This window comes from Gadus macrocephalus, chromosome 14 (genome assembly GCF_031168955.1).
Source record: "Gadus macrocephalus chromosome 14, ASM3116895v1".
In the NCBI taxonomy this organism is placed as follows: Eukaryota; Metazoa; Chordata; class Actinopteri; order Gadiformes; family Gadidae; genus Gadus; species Gadus macrocephalus.
This window is the reverse complement of record NC_082395.1, coordinates 23562884-23584504: the sequence shown is the minus strand read 5'-3', so window position 1 is coordinate 23584504 and position 21621 is coordinate 23562884. Positions and strand designations below refer to the sequence as shown.

Here is a 21621-nt window from a genome sequence, read left to right as displayed (position 1 = left end):
ATGACCGTGTGTCTGCGTCCATTGTTTGCCACCAAAAGTGCCGCTTCAGGAGGGACAGGGTGCGATTCACGCCAGGGTGACAGGCAAAGTGAGGCGTATGGCACCACAGCAGAACTTAGGAGTGAGCAGAGTTCTGAAGCTTGGGCCCTCCGGACAAGGGACTCAATCTTCCAGGTGACAGCCGCCACCTTGAGGCAGGCCGGAGAGAGGATGGTGTCAGGAGGAGCCGGTGAGTTCCCCGAGAGAAACTGACGAGAGAGTGCATCTGGCTTGATGTTCCGGGATCCAGGACGGTAAGGGAGGATGAAGTTTAACCGCCCAAAAAACAGGGACCACCGGGCCTGGCGGGAGTTCAAGCGTTTTGCTGTCTGTAAGTAGGACAGATTCTTGTGGTCGGTCCAAACCACAAACGGCTGTTCCGCCTCCTCCAGCCAGTGCCTCCACTCCTCCAACGCCAGCTTCACAGCAAACAACTCTCTGTGGCCAATGTCGTAGTTGCGCTCAGCAGGTGATAGACGCGAGAGAGGAAGGCACAGGGATGAATCTTCTCATCAGCTGGAGAACGCTGGGACAGAATGGCCCCTACTCCAGTGTCTGAGGCATCGACCTCCACGATAAACTGCCTGGAGGTGTCAGGTTGGATCAGAATAGGGGCGGATGAGAATAGTCTTTTGAGTCTAGAGAAGGCAACATCTGCCTCTGGTGTCCAGGCATATGGGAGTGCGGGAGAGGGGAGGCGATTGAGAGGGGCTGCAATCCTGCTGTAGTCGCGGATGAACCTCCGGTAAAAGTTTCTTGCAAAGGGATGGTCCAGTCTGCCACCGCCCTGATCTTCTCTTGGCAGGTCCTCACTTGCCCGCTCTCAATGATGTAGCCGAGGAAGGAAACAGAGATTGCACTGAACTCGCATTTCTCAGCCTTTACATAGAGTATATTTTCCAGCAGCTGCTAGAGCACTTGCCGGACATGCTGGACGTGGTCCTCCTTGTTCCGCGGAAAAAATTAGGATGTCGTCTAAATAGACGAAGACAGAGCGGTTTAGGAAGTCACGGAGGACGTCGTAGACCAGGTTCTGGAACACAGCGGGGGCATTTGTTAGACCGGAGGGCATGACTCAGTGGCGCAAAAAGTGGGTATGCACTATATGCGGCGCGTAGGGGCGCCGCACCAGAGGGGGTGGCAAATTGATGGAAAGTAAAAAAAATTGAGTCTGCATTTTCTGTTTTTAACAGCGTTTGTGTAACAGAGGGACGTCACTGATAAGGCGCCCCCCCCCCGCTCCTCCGCCTCCCTCCCCCCCTCCTCCCCACACGGCGCTCCAGTGGGCGCCCCCTCGAACACGCCCTGGAGGCGAGCGCCAGAGTGTCTTCATTTGAACCGCATTGTCATCTGATGACACGTACCTCAATATGGAGAGGCAGAGAAGAAAGCCCTCAGGGTCACAACATAGAAAAAGAAAGATTGGGAAGGAGAAAGGGTGCGCAGGGATGAAAGAAAGCTTTTCAAAGTGGTTGAAAGACAGTTGTTTTTATGTCAGTGTATCAAGAGGAGGCTTGTAGATATTCAGGTTAGCTAAATCTACTACTAGTAAAACAACAGGTTACTGTTGTCTTGCAACTGTGTACTGATCAGAATGGAGCCTACAATATAACGGACAAGAAACAAGAAAAATAAAGGAACTTGTTTGTGGTTATTTAGTTTTACTTCAATCTCTATGCAATTCTTTGTTTTATGTCAATAGAACCAGTAAAAACTGAGTTATAAAGTTAATACTTTATAACTCCATTAATAATCCAAAAATTAACAAATTAATAATCCCCAAAAAAAAAGAAGATTATTATCGTATCTGAATTGAGACTGAATCGTTCTACACAGTATTGCGATGCATCAAAGAATCGATTATTTTTCCCACCCCTATTGGTTACTGTACTCCAACAGTTCTAACAGAGTCTATTGTTTTGCATGTAAGCTTTTTGGTGAAGCTAGAGTTGCTGACACACGCCTTGTGGTGGGGTATAATAACTGGCAGTGTCTTTCAAAGATACTGAAGCACCATGAAAGAAGTGGTTCTTTCATCCACATAAATGCTTATCTGATGTGGAAAGAATTGGCATCCCGCTTATGGCTAGGTAAAACTATTGATAGCGAATTGCAGAGAGCTTGTTGACTCGAGTGATCGACTGCATATTCTTCCTTGCAGAAAGAAACCTGCCACTGAGGGGGACAAAATGCACAGTTAGGAAATCCTAGAAATGAAAAATTTCTGGGTATCCTTGATCTCATAGCACAGTATGATGTTACACTGACAGAGCATCTTAGAAAGGCTGCCTCTAAAGAAAACACCGGATATCTGTCCTAGTGCACTCAAAATGAATTTTTTGATTTAATTATCAGTGTGTTTTAGGTCAAATTTGTGCCCAGATCAAAGAGGGGGGGGGGGCGCCTGCTTTGTGTTTGCATACCCCCCAGAAAGTAGGCAGTTGCGCCCCTGGCATGACTAAGTATTCAAAGTGGCCAAGGAGGATGTTAAAGGCACCACGCATACACACCAGGTTGTACGCGGCGTGTAGGTCCAGCTTTGAAAAGATAGTGGCACCCTGCAGAGGCTTGAATGCGGAACTGATGAGGGGCAAAGCATACTAGTTTCTAACTGCGATATTATTGCGACCATGGAAGTCGATAAAGGGGGCGAAGGGACTTATCTTTCTTGGTAGCAAAAAAAAGAAAAAAACAGCACCAACGGGAGAAGATATGCTGAGGTCTAATGAAGCCAGAAGAGAGCGAACCCTGAATATATTCCTCCACGGCCTCCCTTTCAGGACGGGAGAAGTTGTACAGGCGACTGCTGGGCCCCCTCTGCTTTGGACAGTGCGGATTGCAAGCTGCTCCAACTCACCACCTTGCCAGCTGACCGTCGTACTGGGGATTGTGACGCTTGAGCCAGGGTTGACCAAGGACCATGGAAGTCTGAGGGGACAGGATGACAAAAAACTAAAGAGTCACCGGTGGTTTCCCGAAACAATTAATTCCAGGGGCTTGGTTCGGTGAGTAATGCGGGCAAGGTGTTGCCGTCCAAGGCGTTTTCGTCTAACGGAGAGGGGAGCTGTTCCAACACAAAGCCAACTTGAGAAGCAAACCCAGAATCAATGAAGTTCTCATCAGCTCCAGGATCCACCATGGCGGACACAGAAAGGGGTTGGCCGAGGGACGGGAGAGTGGCATCCAGCAGATTGTGTGAACCGTTGGGGACTGGGAAGGACGAGGTGTGGCTCAACAGGGCCCCTATGTTCACTGCTGAGCCTCGTCTTTTGTCAGCGACGGGCAGGCGGAGATGAGATGTCCGGGCAGTGCACAATACAGACAAACCCTGGTCCTTATGCGTTGGAGGCCCTGTGCCTGAGTTAGACGGGTGCGCCCCAGCTGCATGGGCTCCTCTGCAGACGCTGCTCGTGACACAGGTGGGGAGAGAGCAGCTCTTGGTAGGTGTGGAAGAGAGGAGCCAGTGAATGCTGGAGACATTGAACGGCTAGCCCTTTCCCTACACCGCTCACGAAGGCGGTTATCCAGCCGGATGGAGAGGCAGATTACTTCCTCAAGGCCGTCTGCCTCATCCCTAGTAGCCAGCTCATCCTTAATTGGCTCATTAAGGCTGGAATGAAAAAGTCCTCGCAGTGTGGTCGTTCTAGCCCGAGTTGACTGCTACAGCCCTAAACTCTACAGAAAATTCGGCTACACTGCGGGAGCCCTGTCGTCGGGACATAAGCCGCTTGGCGGCGTCCCCTCCCTCAACTGGGTGATCAAAAACCTTCCTCATCTCAGCAACAAAGACATCAAGATTAAAACATGCTGGGGATTTACTGTACCACAATGCTGATGCCCACGCTAGTGCATTACCCTTTAGTGAACCCAAATATAAGCAATTCTTGACCTATCGATTGGATAGGTAAGAGGTTGCTGATCGAAAACTAAGGTACACTGGATCAAAAATGCCCTACACGTACCCATGTCCCCAGCATAGTGCTCTGGAGCAGGAATGAAAGGTTCTCGGGCCTGTGGTGGCTCAGCCGGGGGAGTAGGCACAGGGGGTGGTACCGTTGCCGGCGACGAAGCCGTGGCGTGGGAGACCAGTAAGTCCAGCACGCCCATCTGCGTGACCCTGGTAGAGAGACCCTTAAAAGCCTCCATCACTTCCCGGAGGGCTTGGCTGTGTTCCCCGACCAGGGCGCCTTGAGTGGAGAGAGCTTGGCGGAAGGAGTCCATTTTCCGCTGGGTCCATTGATGGCCAGATCGTTCCGTTAGGGGAGCGATAGCTGCTGGACCCAAGAGCAGAAGACAGAGACAGTACAGGAGTTGTAGTGAAGGTGAACAGGTTTATTTGGTGTAACCAGGAGTGAGGCAGGAGGCAGGTTGGAGAGTGGGGCGCATCAGGCTGGAGGGAGTGAATCAGGCAGGCTGGAGGCATAGGTCCACAAACTATAAACAAAGAGAACAAAGGTGAGGCACGAGATTTCAACAGGAGAACTACTGAAAGTGTATATACTGGAGCCAGGTACGAATAACTACCACAGTGTATCGAAGTACGATCTGGCGACGACTGCAGGGAAACGAGGTGTATTTAGAGGGGAGTTGATGAGCTGATGCAGGCCAGGTCTGAGTGGTTGAGAGCAGCAGGCAAAGCCCAGATACAGGCAGGGGGTGTGGCCGACACAGGGGGAGAACACCCAGCACCACAACTGTGGCCATGACACCAGTATCCTTATAGTACATAATCATCAGACTTAATCATTGAAGTTAAGGCCATTGAATCTCACCTTCATATAATAACTTCAAATAATAATCGTTATAAAGTGCATACTCTTGTCCAAGCAGAATAGGCTTTCCTCACATCGACATGCCAACACTTCAAACAAAGAACCGCAGATGCAAAACCCCGGCAAGTTCCCCAATGTGGGCTCAAATGCAATAACATGTTTCCATGTAATTTGCCCACACTCTGCTGAAACAGCTGGTTAGGACATCTTATTTGGAGACACATCATGGGTGCAATTATGATGTCATTCTATAGTCATTTTGCACATATGCCAAACATTTATTGGAAGAATACATACTGTGTCAATATGAACTATGGCAATTTATTTATTTTAACCATTTACTTTATATTAATTTTCAATTGATCATTTATAGAATATTATTCAAAGTTTGGAAAAATATGGAACTGCCAATTATTTCCAAATATTAAACTGTGAGGTTCTCTGTTAAAACTGTCATCATTTAAATAATATTTAAACTAAACATTCCATAATTAGCTTAGTGTAATGTGATCTCTCTCATAATAACTCCAACAATGAACAATATTACCATATCAGAATTGATTGGGAATGTTGAATTTGAATATTAGAAGGAGCTAAAATATTCTTATTATTAGATAATTCAACATAACTTTGAACCACTACATCATCATTCTTTACTTTATCTTTGAAAATTACGAAAAGCAAAAATGGTCTGCATTATTCTTATGATTATAAGGCCAATTATTGCCATAATCACTTTCATATAAATTATTCTCTAAGTTGCATTAACAATGTATAGTTGTCATTGTCATGTTCACTGGTAATACATAGATACCAGAGACTATTGTACACTATTGTGCATTTATTATTGTAAACTGTTTTAATTTAGATACTATACACCGGTTTAATTGATACATCGTCGACAGGTGGCGTAGGAGCGTTTCCAACATGCGCAAAAACACGCGAGAAGAAGAAACAGAAGGAGACGAGAGTTCCGTACTTCCGGTGCGTCTCCAGCGGGGAGGAGAGACCTCTGTAGTAATGGCGGACACGTGTGGACAGATACTGCTGGGGTCGGGACTCACGGTCCTCTCCCACCCGCTCATGTACATCAAGGTGTTGGTTCAGGTAGGGTCCGACGGCGGGACACCATGAAGGGGTTATTGTGGAGTCTGGGAGGTGTAGGGGAGAAGATTGTGGCGATAACCTCCGAGCTGCTGACTGACAGCTCCGACCGTCGGGCTGAGATACATGAAATACAAATACAAAATTAATACATGCAAATACAAATATAGTACACACAGATACAATTACAACACACACAGATACACCGGGCCCAGCCGGAGAGGACGCGGGTTGGAGGGCGTCCCAGTGTGTCGTGAACTTTGTAAGGTTATTGCGTGAGTCTTAAGTAACGTCAAAGGTCAGAGCAGACACAGTCAACAGAGAGACGGACAGACGGGGCGCTGCACCTCCTGCATACTGTAATGATGTGTAGTGTTGCACTACTGTATGGTGTTAATGTGTTGTGTTATGGCAGTACTGTGTAGGACTATGTTGTATTATGGCAGTACTGTGTGGTATTATGGCAGTACTGTGGCAGTACTGTGTGGTATGATGGAAGTACTGTGTAGGACTGTGGTATTGTGGCAGTACTGTGTAGTATTATGTCAGTACTGTGTGGTGTTATGGCATACTGTGTAGTGTTATGGCCCTACGGTGTAGTGTTATGACAGTACTGTGTGGTATTATGGCAGTACTATGTGGTGTTTATGGCAGTGCTCTGCGGTGTTATAGCAGAACTGTATTGTTATTTCATTGTTTTTTAAACAATGTTGACACCTGTATACAAACAGAACAACCAAACTGTTAACGGAATACACGTGACCACTGATGATCTGCTCTGTGTGTCGACGACTGACCTGTTTGTCCTGTGCAGGTCGGACATGAGCCTCTACCCCCAATACTTGGAAGAAACTTGTTTCGCAGGCAAGTGTACCAGCTGCCGGGACTGTTCGCTTACGGTAGGCGGCCCGCTGGTCACGTGTTACTGTGCGTGTGTGTCATTCTGTTATCTTTTAAAGAGTCTCTCTCTCTGTTTCAGCAAAGCACATCATAAAGATCGATGGCAAAGCCGGCCTGTTCAACGGGCTGCTGCCCCGGCTCTGTGCCAGCACTATCGGCACCGTGGTCCACGGCAACATACTGCAGGTGAGTCACTCTGTCCGTCCCATTAATATAACCTCAGCTCAGCCATCGATCTGCATTCAGGGTTGGGCTTGACCATCCTGATTTTGTCCTACTGCAATATGATATCCTTTGAAGAGTTGTGTCGCCTATGTTTAATCTCTTGGTTCGATGTGGTCATGTTGGGTACAGTTTGAGTTTATTTGGTTGTATCGTAGAAAGCAATCTTTAGGCAGGCGATGTCCTCTTTAAGGCATAAGACCGAGTGACTGAGTCTGTCCTCCCGTTATCTGGAGCAGTGGAGGGGTCTCCGCACTCTGCCACCACTCGCACATAAAATGTCTGGATGGAGAATCCACCAAATTTACATATATTCAAAGCCTGTATATTTAAATATGCTGTGTAGAATGTGTTTGAGTTCACTGCTTGACAGAGCTTGTATTTGAGTCAGGCCTTTTTTATTTAGCAGCTTTACAAAAAAAAGGTGACAATGCTTGAAGGAAAGGATGCTTAACAACATGCGTATACATACAGACTAAAACCAAGGGGAGCCTAGGGGAGCATTAAAATAGTTACAGGGGCAGTATATAAACTCAGTACGGAGAACAAGGGGAGAAAAGTCAATCCAGGTGATGTCTATTAAAAGTAAAAATATTTTCTCTTTTCCAGAAATGCCATGAACGAGGTCAGTTTGAGGTAAGTTAATGACTTGATGGTTATTCAATTATTATGTATTGTATACTCAACATCAAGTCAAAATGGTTGAATTTACCAAGTAGCTCACTGGGGAAAAGGCTGGTGTTGTGCTATGATGAGATTGGACCCCAGGTTGTGTTGATCACTGTGTGGGTGTGTTGATCAGAAGGTGTGGGTGTGTTGATCTGAAGTTGTGGTTGCCTTAATCTGAGGGTGTGTGTGCTCTTCTCTCTGCCAGGTGCTGGGGGGCTGTCAGAAGGCCGAGGGGGGGTCCCTACAACACGTCCTCAACGAGGTAACGAACACAGAGGCTCACCTCACCCCCTCAGAGACGTAGGGGTTAACGAGGGCTGGGGTTAACGAGGGCTGGAGTTTTATGTTTAGTATTTTCCATGGAAATTGAAATAGACCAACAGCTCAAATTTATTAAAGATCTGCGTCGATCAGTGATTGAAACCTCGGTGCACCGTTTTGAATGTAGCAGTCACTTAAATGCTCACCATATCCTGCAGTTTCAGTAATGCCTGAGTGGTCTTATAGCAGTATAATGTTTATTTCTGTCCCTAACAGACAACAAAAGAGATGGTTGCCCGCTCCTGTGCCACAGTAGTCACACACCCCCTGCACGGTAAAGATAACCCTACTGGAACCTTCTGAGCGTTATACTGGAACCTTCTGAGCGTTATACTGGAACCTTCTGAGCGTTATACTGGAACCTTCTGAGCATTAGGGCAAGCCTTCTGAATATTAGGGCTAACCTTCTGAGGATTAGGGCTGGCCTTCTTAAGCTAACCTTATGGACATTCGAGCTAACCTTCTGAAGCTTACCTTCTAAAAACTAGGGCTAACCTTTTTCTCTCTGTTCTTTTCCGCAGTGATCACTTTGCGATGCATGGTCCAATTTATTGGGCGGGAAACTAAATACAGGTACGTGTAACAACTCCTCATGAGGAGGGATGGGGGCGCAGAAGGTTGAACATGTCCTCTCCAACATGTCCTCTCCAACATGCCCTCTCCAACATGTCTTCTCCAACATGTCTTCTCCAACATGTCCTCTCCAACATGTCCTCTCTAACATGTCTTCTCTGTGGTCCTCAGCGGTGTCTTTGACTCCGTCGTCACCATTTATAAAGAGGAGGGCGTGCTGGGATTCTTTGCGTGAGTTCCCATGTTTAATATTTGATGTATAAACCTGCCCCATGTTACTCTCCAATCGGCTGTATTTGGTTATTGAACAGTTTCAGACTAGTGGCTTTAGATGGGTTTTTTTGGTTGACCGTGAGCCTTCTCTGTGTCAGTGGGCTGATTCCTCGTCTGCTGGGGGACATCCTGTCTCTGTGGATCTGTAACCTGCTGGCTCACTTCATCAACACGTACGCCATCGACGACACGGTATGCCTTCTCTCCTCCGCAGAGGTTAGAGTCACATACTGTTAGAGAAGTTCAATAAAAGTTAAGGTACTGTTCCTCTTCTGTCCTCCGCAGATGAGTCACACAGGAGAAATCAAGAACTGTTCCCAGGCCGTGACCGGGGTATGTTTCCATCGTCTTGAACAACAACAACAGCTGTGATGAATTTCCTCATTAAGTGGTCATGTTTTGCAACTTATCGTGCAACTTCGGCTGTCTTGCAGTTCTTTGCCAGTATGCTCACCTACCCGTTCGTGCTGGTGTCCAACCTCATGGCGGTCAACAACTGCGGGTAAGCTGTAGCAAATGAAGACCTAGAAACACATGAGTCCATACTGGACGGCCCTAGTGACTGCTAACCTCTGTCTCCTCTTCAAGGCTGGCTGGTGGCCTGCCTCCCTACGCCTCCGTCTGCCCCACCTGGGTGGACTGCTGGAGGCATCTAAGCAGAGAGGTAACGCACACACACACACACACACCACCTCTGTGGACAGTGTGTAACGTAGATGTATATTAAAGAAACACTGACTGAGTTTAATAAACGTCTTTGTTGGATGACCTTTACATAACAGCATTTCCATGTTGGTGCAGCCTTTGTGTGTTTATAAACATGAACCCTGACGTGGTCACGGTATGTTCTGGGTTCGTCGTGTTCGGGTATTTTTGGTGTAACTGTCCTTCTCCTCTCCTCTCCCCAGGGCAACATGAGCAGAGGGAACAGTCTATTTTTCCGGAAGCTTCCTGCAGGAAAGACGTATGCCATTGACCAAAAGAGATTTTTTTAAGTCTAGAAGGATCTGATCAGGTAGACTCTAATTGTATTGATATAAAATAACTGATAACGTATTCCTGAGCTGGGGTTGAATGGAGGGCAACCAATATTTCGAAGCACTTGTCGAAGTTGATTTATTATTATTTGTGTTAATGTCTGCCATTATGGAATTAACAATGTTGCATTCGTTTACATCAAGGTCTGCTGCATCTTTCTGTTATTTTCATAGCGAATAACCTAATTTAAAACCTAAACGGCACTAAATGTTAAAAGCTGCCAGGCGTTTCTCCTACAGCGTGCGCTCTCACTGACTGGTCAATACGTGTCTCCTCCCCAATCGGTCTTCCCTTTACGATGTTTAACGTGACCTTCCACCGAGATGTGATGGTTCTTCTGCTTTGGTTTGCATAAAGCAATGTCTAATTCTGCATGTGTTAGTGTGTAACATTGGATAGGTACGCGGAGACCTCCTGTGGTCATGTACACACTTTTGTCATCCCTGAAACACCACTGTTTGGCCCCTGGCTGTGAAGTTAATGCTAAAGGTTCTGTGGATGTTCAAATAAAGGGGGCTCCTCACAGGAGAGGAGGATGGATGACCATATCTCCTGGCCTTCTCACAGTAGTTGAATGCTTGTATGAACTTATTCAGAATGAGCAAAATAAAAATACAAAATTATGCTTTTTTAAAAATGTCTTCTGTTTTATTAGTAATTTTTTTCCAGTGTTCGATGACATTCAATGTGGAAGCATTCTGATGTGAATCAGAAACTGCCTCATTGCTATACGGTACCAAGAAAATCTGAGGTTAAAGAAATTTGTGGCCCTTGGCTTCAACAGAGCAGATCTTCTCGGAGTATTTGACTGAAAGCTGACATCTAACACACATCACACTGAAATCATCTATCTACCCCAAAAGCACCCTTTATCTGATTATACAACACCACACACGGCGGGACTTGCTTCAGGATCCTTGTCATTTGACAAATTATAATGCTATACGTATTTACATAAAAATGTATTTAAAAAAAAAAAAAAGCCATGTTCCATCATTTCTCCAGACAAGATCAGCAGAGAGGGGGGTAGTGCTAATGAGACCCGCGTTCCTTCAGCAGTCACATGACTAAGGGTCTAGGTCTCCGCGGGGGTCTTGTGCTCCGTGTGGATGTGTGCGGTCATCGCTTTCCGGTTGGGTAAGACGAGGCTGCACTGCACGCAGCGGTAGCGCCCCCTGGTGTGCTCCCACAGGATGCGGCTATTGCCAGGCGATCCTGTTGGATAAAGAACAGCAAGTAATCATTCTAATGCTCTTCAGCACCCAAACACTAAACCCGCATGGTTGGTTCACTCTAAGGTTTAGTGTTAGTAAAATACAAAACATTGCAGTTAACATTTCTGGCTGGCTTCAAATGGTGCAAAGTGGGGGTTTTCATGTTAGGGTCCACATCATCTGAACGGGTCACAGTTGGTAGTGTGATTAGTCGTGACGCTGTGGTCACCTTGATTCTTCTTCCAAACTGCTGCAGAGGACGTGGGGGGCTGAGGCGGGGCTTGGACCTGGTGCTGGGCTTCAACCTGGCCCTGGTGCTGCGGCTGGGCTTGGAACTGGACCTGATGCTGCGACGGGGCTTGGAACTGGTGCTGGGGGTGGGCTTGGTACTGAGGCTGGTGATACATGAAATACAAATACAAAATTAATACATGCAAATACAAATATAGTACACACAGATACAATTACAACACACACAGATACACCGGGCCCAGCCGGAGAGGACGCGGGTTGGAGGGCGTCCCAGTGTGTCGTGAACTTTGTAAGGTTATTGCGTGAGTCTTAAGTAACGTCAAAGGTCAGAGCAGACACAGTCAACAGAGAGACGGACAGACGGGGCGCTGCACCTCCTGCATACTGTAATGATGTGTAGTGTTGCACTACTGTATGGTGTTAATGTGTTGTGTTATGGCAGTACTGTGTAGGACTATGTTGTATTATGGCAGTACTGTGTGGTATTATGGCAGTACTGTGGCAGTACTGTGTGGTATGATGGAAGTACTGTGTAGGACTGTGGTATTGTGGCAGTACTGTGTAGTATTATGTCAGTACTGTGTGGTGTTATGGCATACTGTGTAGTGTTATGGCCCTACGGTGTAGTGTTATGACAGTACTGTGTGGTATTATGGCAGTACTATGTGGTGTTTATGGCAGTGCTCTGCGGTGTTATAGCAGAACTGTATTGTTATTTCATTGTTTTTTAAACAATGTTGACACCTGTATACAAACAGAACAACCAAACTGTTAACGGAATACACGTGACCACTGATGATCTGCTCTGTGTGTCGACGACTGACCTGTTTGTCCTGTGCAGGTCGGACATGAGCCTCTACCCCCAATACTTGGAAGAAACTTGTTTCGCAGGCAAGTGTACCAGCTGCCGGGACTGTTCGCTTACGGTAGGCGGCCCGCTGGTCACGTGTTACTGTGCGTGTGTGTCATTCTGTTATCTTTTAAAGAGTCTCTCTCTCTGTTTCAGCAAAGCACATCATAAAGATCGATGGCAAAGCCGGCCTGTTCAACGGGCTGCTGCCCCGGCTCTGTGCCAGCACTATCGGCACCGTGGTCCACGGCAACATACTGCAGGTGAGTCACTCTGTCCGTCCCATTAATATAACCTCAGCTCAGCCATCGATCTGCATTCAGGGTTGGGCTTGACCATCCTGATTTTGTCCTACTGCAATATGATATCCTTTGAAGAGTTGTGTCGCCTATGTTTAATCTCTTGGTTCGATGTGGTCATGTTGGGTACAGTTTGAGTTTATTTGGTTGTATCGTAGAAAGCAATCTTTAGGCAGGCGATGTCCTCTTTAAGGCATAAGACCGAGTGACTGAGTCTGTCCTCCCGTTATCTGGAGCAGTGGAGGGGTCTCCGCACTCTGCCACCACTCGCACATAAAATGTCTGGATGGAGAATCCACCAAATTTACATATATTCAAAGCCTGTATATTTAAATATGCTGTGTAGAATGTGTTTGAGTTCACTGCTTGACAGAGCTTGTATTTGAGTCAGGCCTTTTTTATTTAGCAGCTTTACAAAAAAAAGGTGACAATGCTTGAAGGAAAGGATGCTTAACAACATGCGTATACATACAGACTAAAACCAAGGGGAGCCTAGGGGAGCATTAAAATAGTTACAGGGGCAGTATATAAACTCAGTACGGAGAACAAGGGGAGAAAAGTCAATCCAGGTGATGTCTATTAAAAGTAAAAATATTTTCTCTTTTCCAGAAATGCCATGAACGAGGTCAGTTTGAGGTAAGTTAATGACTTGATGGTTATTCAATTATTATGTATTGTATACTCAACATCAAGTCAAAATGGTTGAATTTACCAAGTAGCTCACTGGGGAAAAGGCTGGTGTTGTGCTATGATGAGATTGGACCCCAGGTTGTGTTGATCACTGTGTGGGTGTGTTGATCAGAAGGTGTGGGTGTGTTGATCTGAAGTTGTGGTTGCCTTAATCTGAGGGTGTGTGTGCTCTTCTCTCTGCCAGGTGCTGGGGGGCTGTCAGAAGGCCGAGGGGGGGTCCCTACAACACGTCCTCAACGAGGTAACGAACACAGAGGCTCACCTCACCCCCTCAGAGACGTAGGGGTTAACGAGGGCTGGGGTTAACGAGGGCTGGAGTTTTATGTTTAGTATTTTCCATGGAAATTGAAATAGACCAACAGCTCAAATTTATTAAAGATCTGCGTCGATCAGTGATTGAAACCTCGGTGCACCGTTTTGAATGTAGCAGTCACTTAAATGCTCACCATATCCTGCAGTTTCAGTAATGCCTGAGTGGTCTTATAGCAGTATAATGTTTATTTCTGTCCCTAACAGACAACAAAAGAGATGGTTGCCCGCTCCTGTGCCACAGTAGTCACACACCCCCTGCACGGTAAAGATAACCCTACTGGAACCTTCTGAGCGTTATACTGGAACCTTCTGAGCGTTATACTGGAACCTTCTGAGCGTTATACTGGAACCTTCTGAGCATTAGGGCAAGCCTTCTGAATATTAGGGCTAACCTTCTGAGGATTAGGGCTGGCCTTCTTAAGCTAACCTTATGGACATTCGAGCTAACCTTCTGAAGCTTACCTTCTAAAAACTAGGGCTAACCTTTTTCTCTCTGTTCTTTTCCGCAGTGATCACTTTGCGATGCATGGTCCAATTTATTGGGCGGGAAACTAAATACAGGTACGTGTAACAACTCCTCATGAGGAGGGATGGGGGCGCAGAAGGTTGAACATGTCCTCTCCAACATGTCCTCTCCAACATGCCCTCTCCAACATGTCTTCTCCAACATGTCTTCTCCAACATGTCCTCTCCAACATGTCCTCTCTAACATGTCTTCTCTGTGGTCCTCAGCGGTGTCTTTGACTCCGTCGTCACCATTTATAAAGAGGAGGGCGTGCTGGGATTCTTTGCGTGAGTTCCCATGTTTAATATTTGATGTATAAACCTGCCCCATGTTACTCTCCAATCGGCTGTATTTGGTTATTGAACAGTTTCAGACTAGTGGCTTTAGATGGGTTTTTTTGGTTGACCGTGAGCCTTCTCTGTGTCAGTGGGCTGATTCCTCGTCTGCTGGGGGACATCCTGTCTCTGTGGATCTGTAACCTGCTGGCTCACTTCATCAACACGTACGCCATCGACGACACGGTATGCCTTCTCTCCTCCGCAGAGGTTAGAGTCACATACTGTTAGAGAAGTTCAATAAAAGTTAAGGTACTGTTCCTCTTCTGTCCTCCGCAGATGAGTCACACAGGAGAAATCAAGAACTGTTCCCAGGCCGTGACCGGGGTATGTTTCCATCGTCTTGAACAACAACAACAGCTGTGATGAATTTCCTCATTAAGTGGTCATGTTTTGCAACTTATCGTGCAACTTGGGCTGTCTTGCAGTTCTTTGCCAGTATGCTCACCTACCCGTTCGTGCTGGTGTCCAACCTCATGGCGGTCAACAACTGCGGGTAAGCTGTAGCAAATGAAGACCTAGAAACACATGAGTCCATACTGGACGGCCCTAGTGACTGCTAACCTCTGTCTCCTCTTCAAGGCTGGCTGGTGGCCTGCCTCCCTACGCCTCCGTCTGCCCCACCTGGGTGGACTGCTGGAGGCATCTAAGCAGAGAGGTAACGCACACACACACACACACACACCACCTCTGTGGACAGTGTGTAACGTAGATGTATATTAAAGAAACACTGACTGAGTTTAATAAACGTCTTTGTTGGATGACCTTTACATAACAGCATTTCCATGTTGGTGCAGCCTTTGTGTGTTTATAAACATGAACCCTGACGTGGTCACGGTATGTTCTGGGTTCGTCGTGTTCGGGTATTTTTGGTGTAACTGTCCTTCTCCTCTCCTCTCCCCAGGGCAACATGAGCAGAGGGAACAGTCTATTTTTCCGGAAGCTTCCTGCAGGAAAGACGTATGCCATTGACCAAAAGAGATTTTTTTAAGTCTAGAAGGATCTGATCAGGTAGACTCTAATTGTATTGATATAAAATAACTGATAACGTATTCCTGAGCTGGGGTTGAATGGAGGGCAACCAATATTTCGAAGCACTTGTCGAAGTTGATTTATTATTATTTGTGTTAATGTCTGCCATTATGGAATTAACAATGTTGCATTCGTTTACATCAAGGTCTGCTGCATCTTTCTGTTATTTTCATAGCGAATAACCTAATTTAAAACCTAAACGGCACTAAATGTTAAAAGCTGCCAGGCGTTTCTCCTACAGCGTGCGCTCTCACTGACTGGTCAATACGTGTCTCCTCCCCAATCGGTCTTCCCTTTACGATGTTTAACGTGACCTTCCACCGAGATGTGATGGTTCTTCTGCTTTGGTTTGCATAAAGCAATGTCTAATTCTGCATGTGTTAGTGTGTAACATTGGATAGGTACGCGGAGACCTCCTGTGGTCATGTACACACTTTTGTCATCCCTGAAACACCACTGTTTGGCCCCTGGCTGTGAAGTTAATGCTAAAGGTTCTGTGGATGTTCAAATAAAGGGGGCTCCTCACAGGAGAGGAGGATGGATGACCATATCTCCTGGCCTTCTCACAGTAGTTGAATGCTTGTATGAACTTATTCAGAATGAGCAAAATAAAAATACAAAATTATGCTTTTTTAAAAATGTCTTCTGTTTTATTAGTAATTTCTTTCCAGTGTTCGATGACATTCAATGTGGAAGCATTCTGATGTGAATCAGAAACTGCCTCATTGCTATACGGTACCAAGAAAATCTGAGGTTAAAGAAATTTGTGGCCCTTGGCTTCAACAGAGCAGATCTTCTCGGAGTATTTGACTGAAAGCTGACATCTAACACACATCAAACTGAAATCATCTATCTACCCCAAAAGCACCCTTTATCTGATTATACAACACCACACACGGCGGGACTTGCTTCAGGATCCTTGTCATTTGACAAATTATAATGCTATACGTATTTACATAAAAATGTATTTAAAAAAAAAAAAAGCCATGTTCCATCATTTCTCCAGACAAGATCAGCAGAGAGGGGGGTAGTGCTAATGAGACCCGCGTTCCTTCAGCAGTCACATGACTAAGGGTCTAGGTCTCCGCGGGGGTCTTGTGCTCCGTGTGGATGTGTGCGGTCATCGCTTTCCGGTTGGGTAAGACGAGGCTGCACTGCACGCAGCGGTAGCGCCCCCTGGTGTGCTCCCACAGGATGCGGCTATTGCCAGGCGATCCTGTTGGATAAAGAACAGCAAGTAATCATTCTAATGCTCTTCAGCACCCAAACACTAAACCCGCATGGTTGGTTCACTCTAAGGTTTAGTGTTAGTAAAATACAAAACATTGCAGTTAACATTTCTGGCTGGCTTCAAATGGTGCAAAGTGGGGGTTTTCATGTTAGGGTCCACATCATCTGAACGGGTCACAGTTGGTAGTGTGATTAGTCGTGACGCTGTGGTCACCTTGATTCTTCTTCCAAACTGCTGCAGAGGACGTGGGGGGCTGAGGCGGGGCTTGGACCTGGTGCTGGGCTTCAACCTGGCCCTGGTGCTGCGGCTGGGCTTGGAACTGGACCTGATGCTGCGACGGGGCTTGGAACTGGTGCTGGGGGTGGGCTTGGTACTGAGGCTGGTGCTCCGGTGGTGCTTGGAACTGGCCCTGGTGCTGAGATTGGAACTGACCCTGGCCCTGTGCTTGGGCTTGGAACTGGCCCTGGGCTTGGAACTGGCCCTGGTACTGAGATTGGAGCTGGCCCTGTGCTTGGGCTTGGAACTGGCCCTGGTTCTCAGTCTGGCCATCAAACTGAAGCGGGTCAGCGGTCAGCATGTCGCCATCATTACATGTCAAAGACGGCCGGCTGAAGTTCTGGAGCTGCTGGTAGGAAGGTGTCTCCTGAGAGTCCTTGAGAGGGCTCTGGTGTGAGGGGGGGGCGCTGGCCTGCTGGCTGTGAGAGGGGGCCTGCGTGTGGCCCGTCGCTGACTCTCCCTGGGGGGTCCCCTGCTCCTGGCTCCAGTCCTCCCCGGCGGCAGCGGGGTACCCTGTTGGGCCCTCGGGGGCCGGGGGGCCCTGCGTCTGCTCCGTCTTCAGCTTGGCCCGAGACACCTTGGAGCAGGTGTGCAGGTGCAAGAGAAGACCGCGGTGCGAGCGCAGTTTGGCACGGCAGCTCTCACACCTGCAGAGAGGAAAGGGTCAGTATCAGAGAGAGCTGAAGGGTGAGATAATATATATAGATAATAGATCTGCAAGCATCTAGAGCCCGGGTAATAGACTCACAGGAAGAAGATATTTGGTTTGTGATGGTGCCTCATGTGCTGCATCAGTTGTTGCATGTCAGGAAAAGAGTCACTGCAGCCGATCGAGGAACAGAGCAGGATTTTACCTGGGTGGAGGAGAGGTGTGACGTGTGAGTACAGTACGTCATGTGTCAGGGAGAGGGGAAATGTACAACATTCGACGGACAGCAACTCAACCAACGTGCATAGGAATCTATACTATCCCATTCCCACCTGGGATAGACTCAGCAGGAATCTCATGGTCTTTGATATGACTTTCGAGGGCCACCGTGTCCGTGAAAACGCGTTTGCACCCGTAGAGAGGACAATGCAGCCGTCGGTTCCCTGGAAGAGAAGTTCGGAATGAATACAATAACTATACACTATTACAACTAGGAGAGGTTTCATGTGACGAACCTTCTGGATGGCGGGTCAGGGTTTGCGTGGACATCATCGCTGCAGAGTAGACACTGCTGCAGTATCCAAACCTTATCTTAGAAGAGCAACATGCAAACCAACAGCAGAGATACAAGGTAAAGTGTAAATAGACTGCGCACGCACCTCTACGATCCCGTCCTCCGGAAGCGGAAGCAGCCTCCGGCTTCAGTGTGCATCAGCCATCCACGGTGGAAAGTTTAGGTAAATTCAGAAGATGCTCTTTATTAATCTCTATTAGGTAAACAGCGTTTGTAGTTTGTATGAGTGCATGCTAGTGATATCGCATGTCACTTTATATAATGCATAATATGATCATGATCTTTGAGGACAAGGGTTCATGTTGAATGATGCGGAGCTGCACTCTGCACAACAGTAACGCCATTTTCAATTGGAATAATTCCACTTCACCTGCGTCCAGGTTTAGTTTATTAAGTCTCCTGTAATGCACGGGGATGATGAGATATACGACGGTCTTTGGGAAATCTCTGTGTGACCATGAGGTCTGCAGTAACCACGAGGGTCCAGGTGGCAGAAAGCCGCTCATGTATTACGTCCTTCATGTTTCATTTGCTCTTGATTCCCGTTGGGACTTAAGTTATTATGTTTCTATAATTTTAACTAACCGTACCCCCAATACAGAACCACAACAGAAAATACTTTTGCATGTACAATCTTAATGTTCTGTATTCGATTTGAGTCTGGCTTTCCCTCCTTTTCACCCACAGAGTTTCTGATCGCACCTTAGCGCGATGGACCTAAGTGCTGAAGTTATCACGTCAAAATCAAACGTCCCTCCGTCCTGATAAGCCCTCCTGTGAGTCCACCAGTCCAGTGAGACACCGTCTTAACAGCTCTGGTAACCTGCACTAGAGATAGTATCAGTTAGCACCACGGTTCATCTCTGTAGGCCTCTTACACCATCTCCCAGCATTAGCATGTTAATGGTGGTGTGTTCTGGTCAATGTTTAGTAGTTTATCGTGAAATGAGTTGTCATTATGGAGACATTGTTGTGTGCCAAACCGCTACATCGTTTCGCATGCAGGACGTGACAAAACAAAGTTTGGATTAACCTTGGATACGGTTAGCATAACAGAATGATTATGTTGTTTTAGGATCTTAGATGAATGCAACTATTGAATACGAATTTATTACCATTAGTATAACGCACTCATACAAGGTGAGCTTTCAGTAGGCTTGTCGGACCCCACTTTAATTGTTGCTGGCTGGTCTGAGATTGCGCTCTTGGACATTTCTTTCTTTATGTAGTTATAGTAATAATAACCCTCATCACCTCCTCCAGCATTGCAAATGTGCCTCTTCATGTACATATGCAATACTTCTACTAAATTCTGCTACGTGGAATTTATAAGCTGAAAGACATTCTGAAGTAACGATGAGAAACTTTTCTGTTCTTGTTCATTGTGCAGGTTGGGTCAGTTCACCTTCCTGCTCAGAGATCACAGCTCAGGAGCGATCCTCCCAGGTGAGTGATGACTCGGGGCTCACCTGGCCCGGGCGGCGACAGGTCTGTCGCATTCTCCATCAGTCTGTTTTTAACGTTATCAAGAGTTAAGAGGAGGCAGACATTCTGTGCTCATATACAAATGTATTTCACAAACTCTCAGAGATGGAACTGGGCTTGGTGTAGGGGAGGTTAAAAGTTGGAGCCTCCGTTGACTTCTTACCTTTGACCCTGTTCAGGCGTGGCCTCCTAGCTGAACAGACACCATGTGTGACCGCCTCTCTGCCGGCGGCGGCCGCGAGCCGCGGATCCGCGGGGGTGTGGTCAAGGTGCCGGGCGACCTGGAGCTGAGCGACTCTGACCCCGAGGACCCGGGGGCCGGCCCCCCACTGGACGCCGAGGTCAGGGAGCTGAACTCCTCCAGCGAGGAGGAGGAGGAGGTGGCGACGGTGCGCTGCGGCCGCCCGCTGCCCGCCGCACCGCTCAGCAACTTCAGCCTGAAGGGCGGCAGCAGCAGCTTCTCCTTCCGCAGCCGCAACATCTTCGACTGCCTGGACACCGTCGCCAAGGAGACCTCCTCGCCGGGCAAGGACGGCGTCGCTATGGAGACCGCCTCCCCGCCGGGCAAGGACGGCGTCGCTATGGAGACCGCCTCCCCACCGGGCAAGGACGGCGTCGCTATGGTGACGTCCCCCAAGCCGGGGCAGGACGGCGCCGTCGACGGGGTCTTTGTGAGGCCCTCGCCTCCGCCGCCACTTGGCTGCGGGAAGAAGACCGGCGGGCCGCAGGCGGGGCGGAAGCGCCACGTTACCGAGGGCCCCGGGGACCCGGTCCAGGTCCCGGCCCGCAGAGGGGCCCCGGACTACCTGCTGCACCCGGAGCGCTGGACGCGCTACAGCCTGGAGGAGGTGGCGGAGACCAGCGACAGTCGCAACCGTAGCGTGGCGCTGCAGTACCTCCTCAGCCTGCAGCAGAGCCAGGAGCCGGCCCCGGGGCCCGAGGGGGCCTGCTTCGTCCCCCCCGACCCGTCCTGCGCCCCAGCCCCGGGGCCCGAGGGGGCCTGCTTCGTCCCCCCCGACCCGTCCTGCGCCCCGGCCCCCGAGGGCAGCGTGGGGCCCTCCCCCCACAGGATCATCTTCTCCAGGCCCGGCCGGGGCCCCGGGAGGGAGGAGCGGGGGGACGAGGGGAGAGTGGCCCCAGACGGGGGGGGAAGGAGGGGAGCTCTGAGCCACCTGCAGGAGGAGGAGAAGGAGGAGGAGGAGGACGACCTGGACTGCAGCACGGCCGCCGTGCCTCCCAAGGTGGAGCAGAGGAAGAGGAAGATAGGGCCTGGGAGAGGAGGCGGAGGGCTGATGATGGAGGAGGAGAAGGAGGAGAAGAGCGAACCAGAAGTCGCGCCAGAGTTCGCCTCCTTCAGGAAGGCTCACCGCAAGAACTACAGGAAGACGTCGGAGCAGGAGGATGAATGAGGGACTGCTGACCGGACCCCCGGGGAGTCTCTCCTGGTCTCTCTCCACTGAGGGGGGCTCTGTCACCCAGCACACCCCCGGAGAATACCACTTAATGGTTGGGCTGTATATCTTTCTGCTGATTTGGGTGTATCGCTGTACAGAAGTTTTTTTTATAATAAAAATGCTTTTTGCAAGCTAAGCTGACACAATTAGATTTTGTTTTTAAGTTATTTTGATTTCACCCCAGAAATACTTTACATAATTGTTCAAATGTTGAATTGCAATTTTTAAGATTAAGAATCATGGATCGGATTTCAAGCTGTACTTAAACTGCCCTGTTGCATTATATTTTTTTATAAAGAAAACTAAAGACATCATTTAACAATTAGCTTTAATTAAAAAATTTAACTTCAGACATTTGAAAAGTGAATTGATTACATTTTAGCAATATGAAAAAGCATCTGCACATGAATGACGGGGTTGCATTTAACATTTGACCTTATCCTAGAATATGATATTTTAATTGTGCTCCGTAGTCGCTAGAGAAAACCATAATAAGGAATCTTGAGGTTGGATCAACGGTAGATACTCTGATCATCATTCAGCAAGGAATTG

At 47.9% G+C, this 21621-nt stretch overlaps 4 protein-coding genes across 9 annotated transcripts; 3 read left to right on the top strand and 1 right to left on the bottom strand.

Annotated features, from left to right (window-relative positions):
* The first annotated feature begins 5758 nt into the window (after positions 1–5758).
* On the top strand, positions 5759–10550 carry mtch2 (mitochondrial carrier homolog 2). The gene is made up of 13 exons (XM_060071421.1): positions 5759–5918; positions 6730–6814; positions 6895–7001; positions 7647–7673; positions 7912–7968; positions 8244–8301; positions 8549–8600; positions 8772–8831; positions 8972–9065; positions 9159–9206; positions 9308–9375; positions 9462–9537; positions 9782–10550. Exons 1-13 carry the CDS (start codon positions 5832–5834, stop codon positions 9866–9868), a joined length of 906 nt encoding a protein of 301 aa, XP_059927404.1. The 5' UTR covers positions 5759–5831; the 3' UTR covers positions 9869–10550.
* znf414 (zinc finger protein 414) lies at positions 9822–18207 on the bottom strand. The gene is made up of 7 exons (XM_060072075.1): positions 18072–18207; positions 17889–17999; positions 17656–17761; positions 16845–17554; positions 16480–16616; positions 11355–11520; positions 9822–11126 (listed from the first exon to the last, which is right to left on the bottom strand). Exons 1-7 carry the CDS (start codon positions 18106–18108, stop codon positions 10987–10989), a joined length of 1407 nt encoding a protein of 468 aa, XP_059928058.1. The 5' UTR covers positions 18109–18207; the 3' UTR covers positions 9822–10986.
* LOC132472018 (mitochondrial carrier homolog 2-like) lies at positions 12153–16041 on the top strand. Its single transcript, XM_060071422.1, has 12 exons — positions 12153–12303; positions 12384–12490; positions 13136–13162; positions 13401–13457; positions 13733–13790; positions 14038–14089; positions 14261–14320; positions 14461–14554; positions 14648–14695; positions 14797–14864; positions 14951–15026; positions 15273–16041. Exons 5-12 carry the CDS (start codon positions 13745–13747, stop codon positions 15357–15359), a joined length of 531 nt encoding a protein of 176 aa, XP_059927405.1. The 5' UTR covers positions 12153–12303; positions 12384–12490; positions 13136–13162; positions 13401–13457; positions 13733–13744; the 3' UTR covers positions 15360–16041.
* On the top strand, positions 18158–21215 carry tssc4 (tumor suppressing subtransferable candidate 4). 6 transcript variants are annotated; one of them, XM_060071417.1, is made up of 5 exons: positions 18158–18293; positions 18818–18906; positions 19521–19576; positions 19795–20561; positions 20616–21215. In XM_060071417.1, exons 4-5 carry the CDS (start codon positions 19822–19824, stop codon positions 21022–21024), a joined length of 1149 nt encoding a protein of 382 aa, XP_059927400.1. In that variant the 5' UTR covers positions 18158–18293; positions 18818–18906; positions 19521–19576; positions 19795–19821; the 3' UTR covers positions 21025–21215. The 6 variants fall into 6 exon arrangements, with proteins under 6 accessions (XP_059927400.1, XP_059927403.1, XP_059927401.1 ...); XM_060071420.1 differs by having other exon boundaries at positions 18818–18923; XM_060071418.1 differs by having other exon boundaries at positions 18818–18948.
* The last annotated feature ends 406 nt before the right edge of the window (positions 21216–21621 follow it).

Coding starts and splice junctions, on each gene's coding strand:
- mtch2 (XM_060071421.1), top strand. CDS start 5,832: ATGGCGGACACGTGTGGACAGATACTGCTGGGGTCGGGACTCACGGTC. Junction 7,002..7,646: donor TCCACGGCAACATACTGCAG/GTGAGTCACTCT, acceptor TCTCTTTTCCAG/AAATGCCATGAACGAGGTCA. Junction 8,832..8,971: donor GGCGTGCTGGGATTCTTTGC/GTGAGTTCCCAT, acceptor TCTCTGTGTCAG/TGGGCTGATTCCTCGTCTGC.
- LOC132472018 (XM_060071422.1), top strand. CDS start 13,745: ATGGTTGCCCGCTCCTGTGCCACAGTAGTCACACACCCCCTGCACG. Junction 13,791..14,037: donor AGTCACACACCCCCTGCACG/GTAAAGATAACC, acceptor TCTTTTCCGCAG/TGATCACTTTGCGATGCATG. Junction 14,090..14,260: donor GGGCGGGAAACTAAATACAG/GTACGTGTAACA, acceptor TGTGGTCCTCAG/CGGTGTCTTTGACTCCGTCG.
- znf414 (XM_060072075.1), bottom strand. CDS start 18,108: ATGATGTCCACGCAAACCCTGACCCGCCATCCAGAAG. Junction 17,762..17,888: donor TCCTGCTGAGTCTATCCCAG/GTGGGAATGGGA, acceptor TCCTCCACCCAG/GTAAAATCCTGCTCTGTTCC. Junction 17,555..17,655: donor AAACCAAATATCTTCTTCCT/GTGAGTCTATTA, acceptor TCCTCTCTGCAG/GTGTGAGAGCTGCCGTGCCA.
- tssc4 (XM_060071417.1), top strand. CDS start 19,822: ATGTGTGACCGCCTCTCTGCCGGCGGCGGCCGCGAGCCGCGGATCCGC. Junction 20,562..20,615: donor GCCCCGGGGCCCGAGGGGGC/CTGCTTCGTCCC, acceptor GCCCGAGGGGGC/CTGCTTCGTCCCCCCCGACC.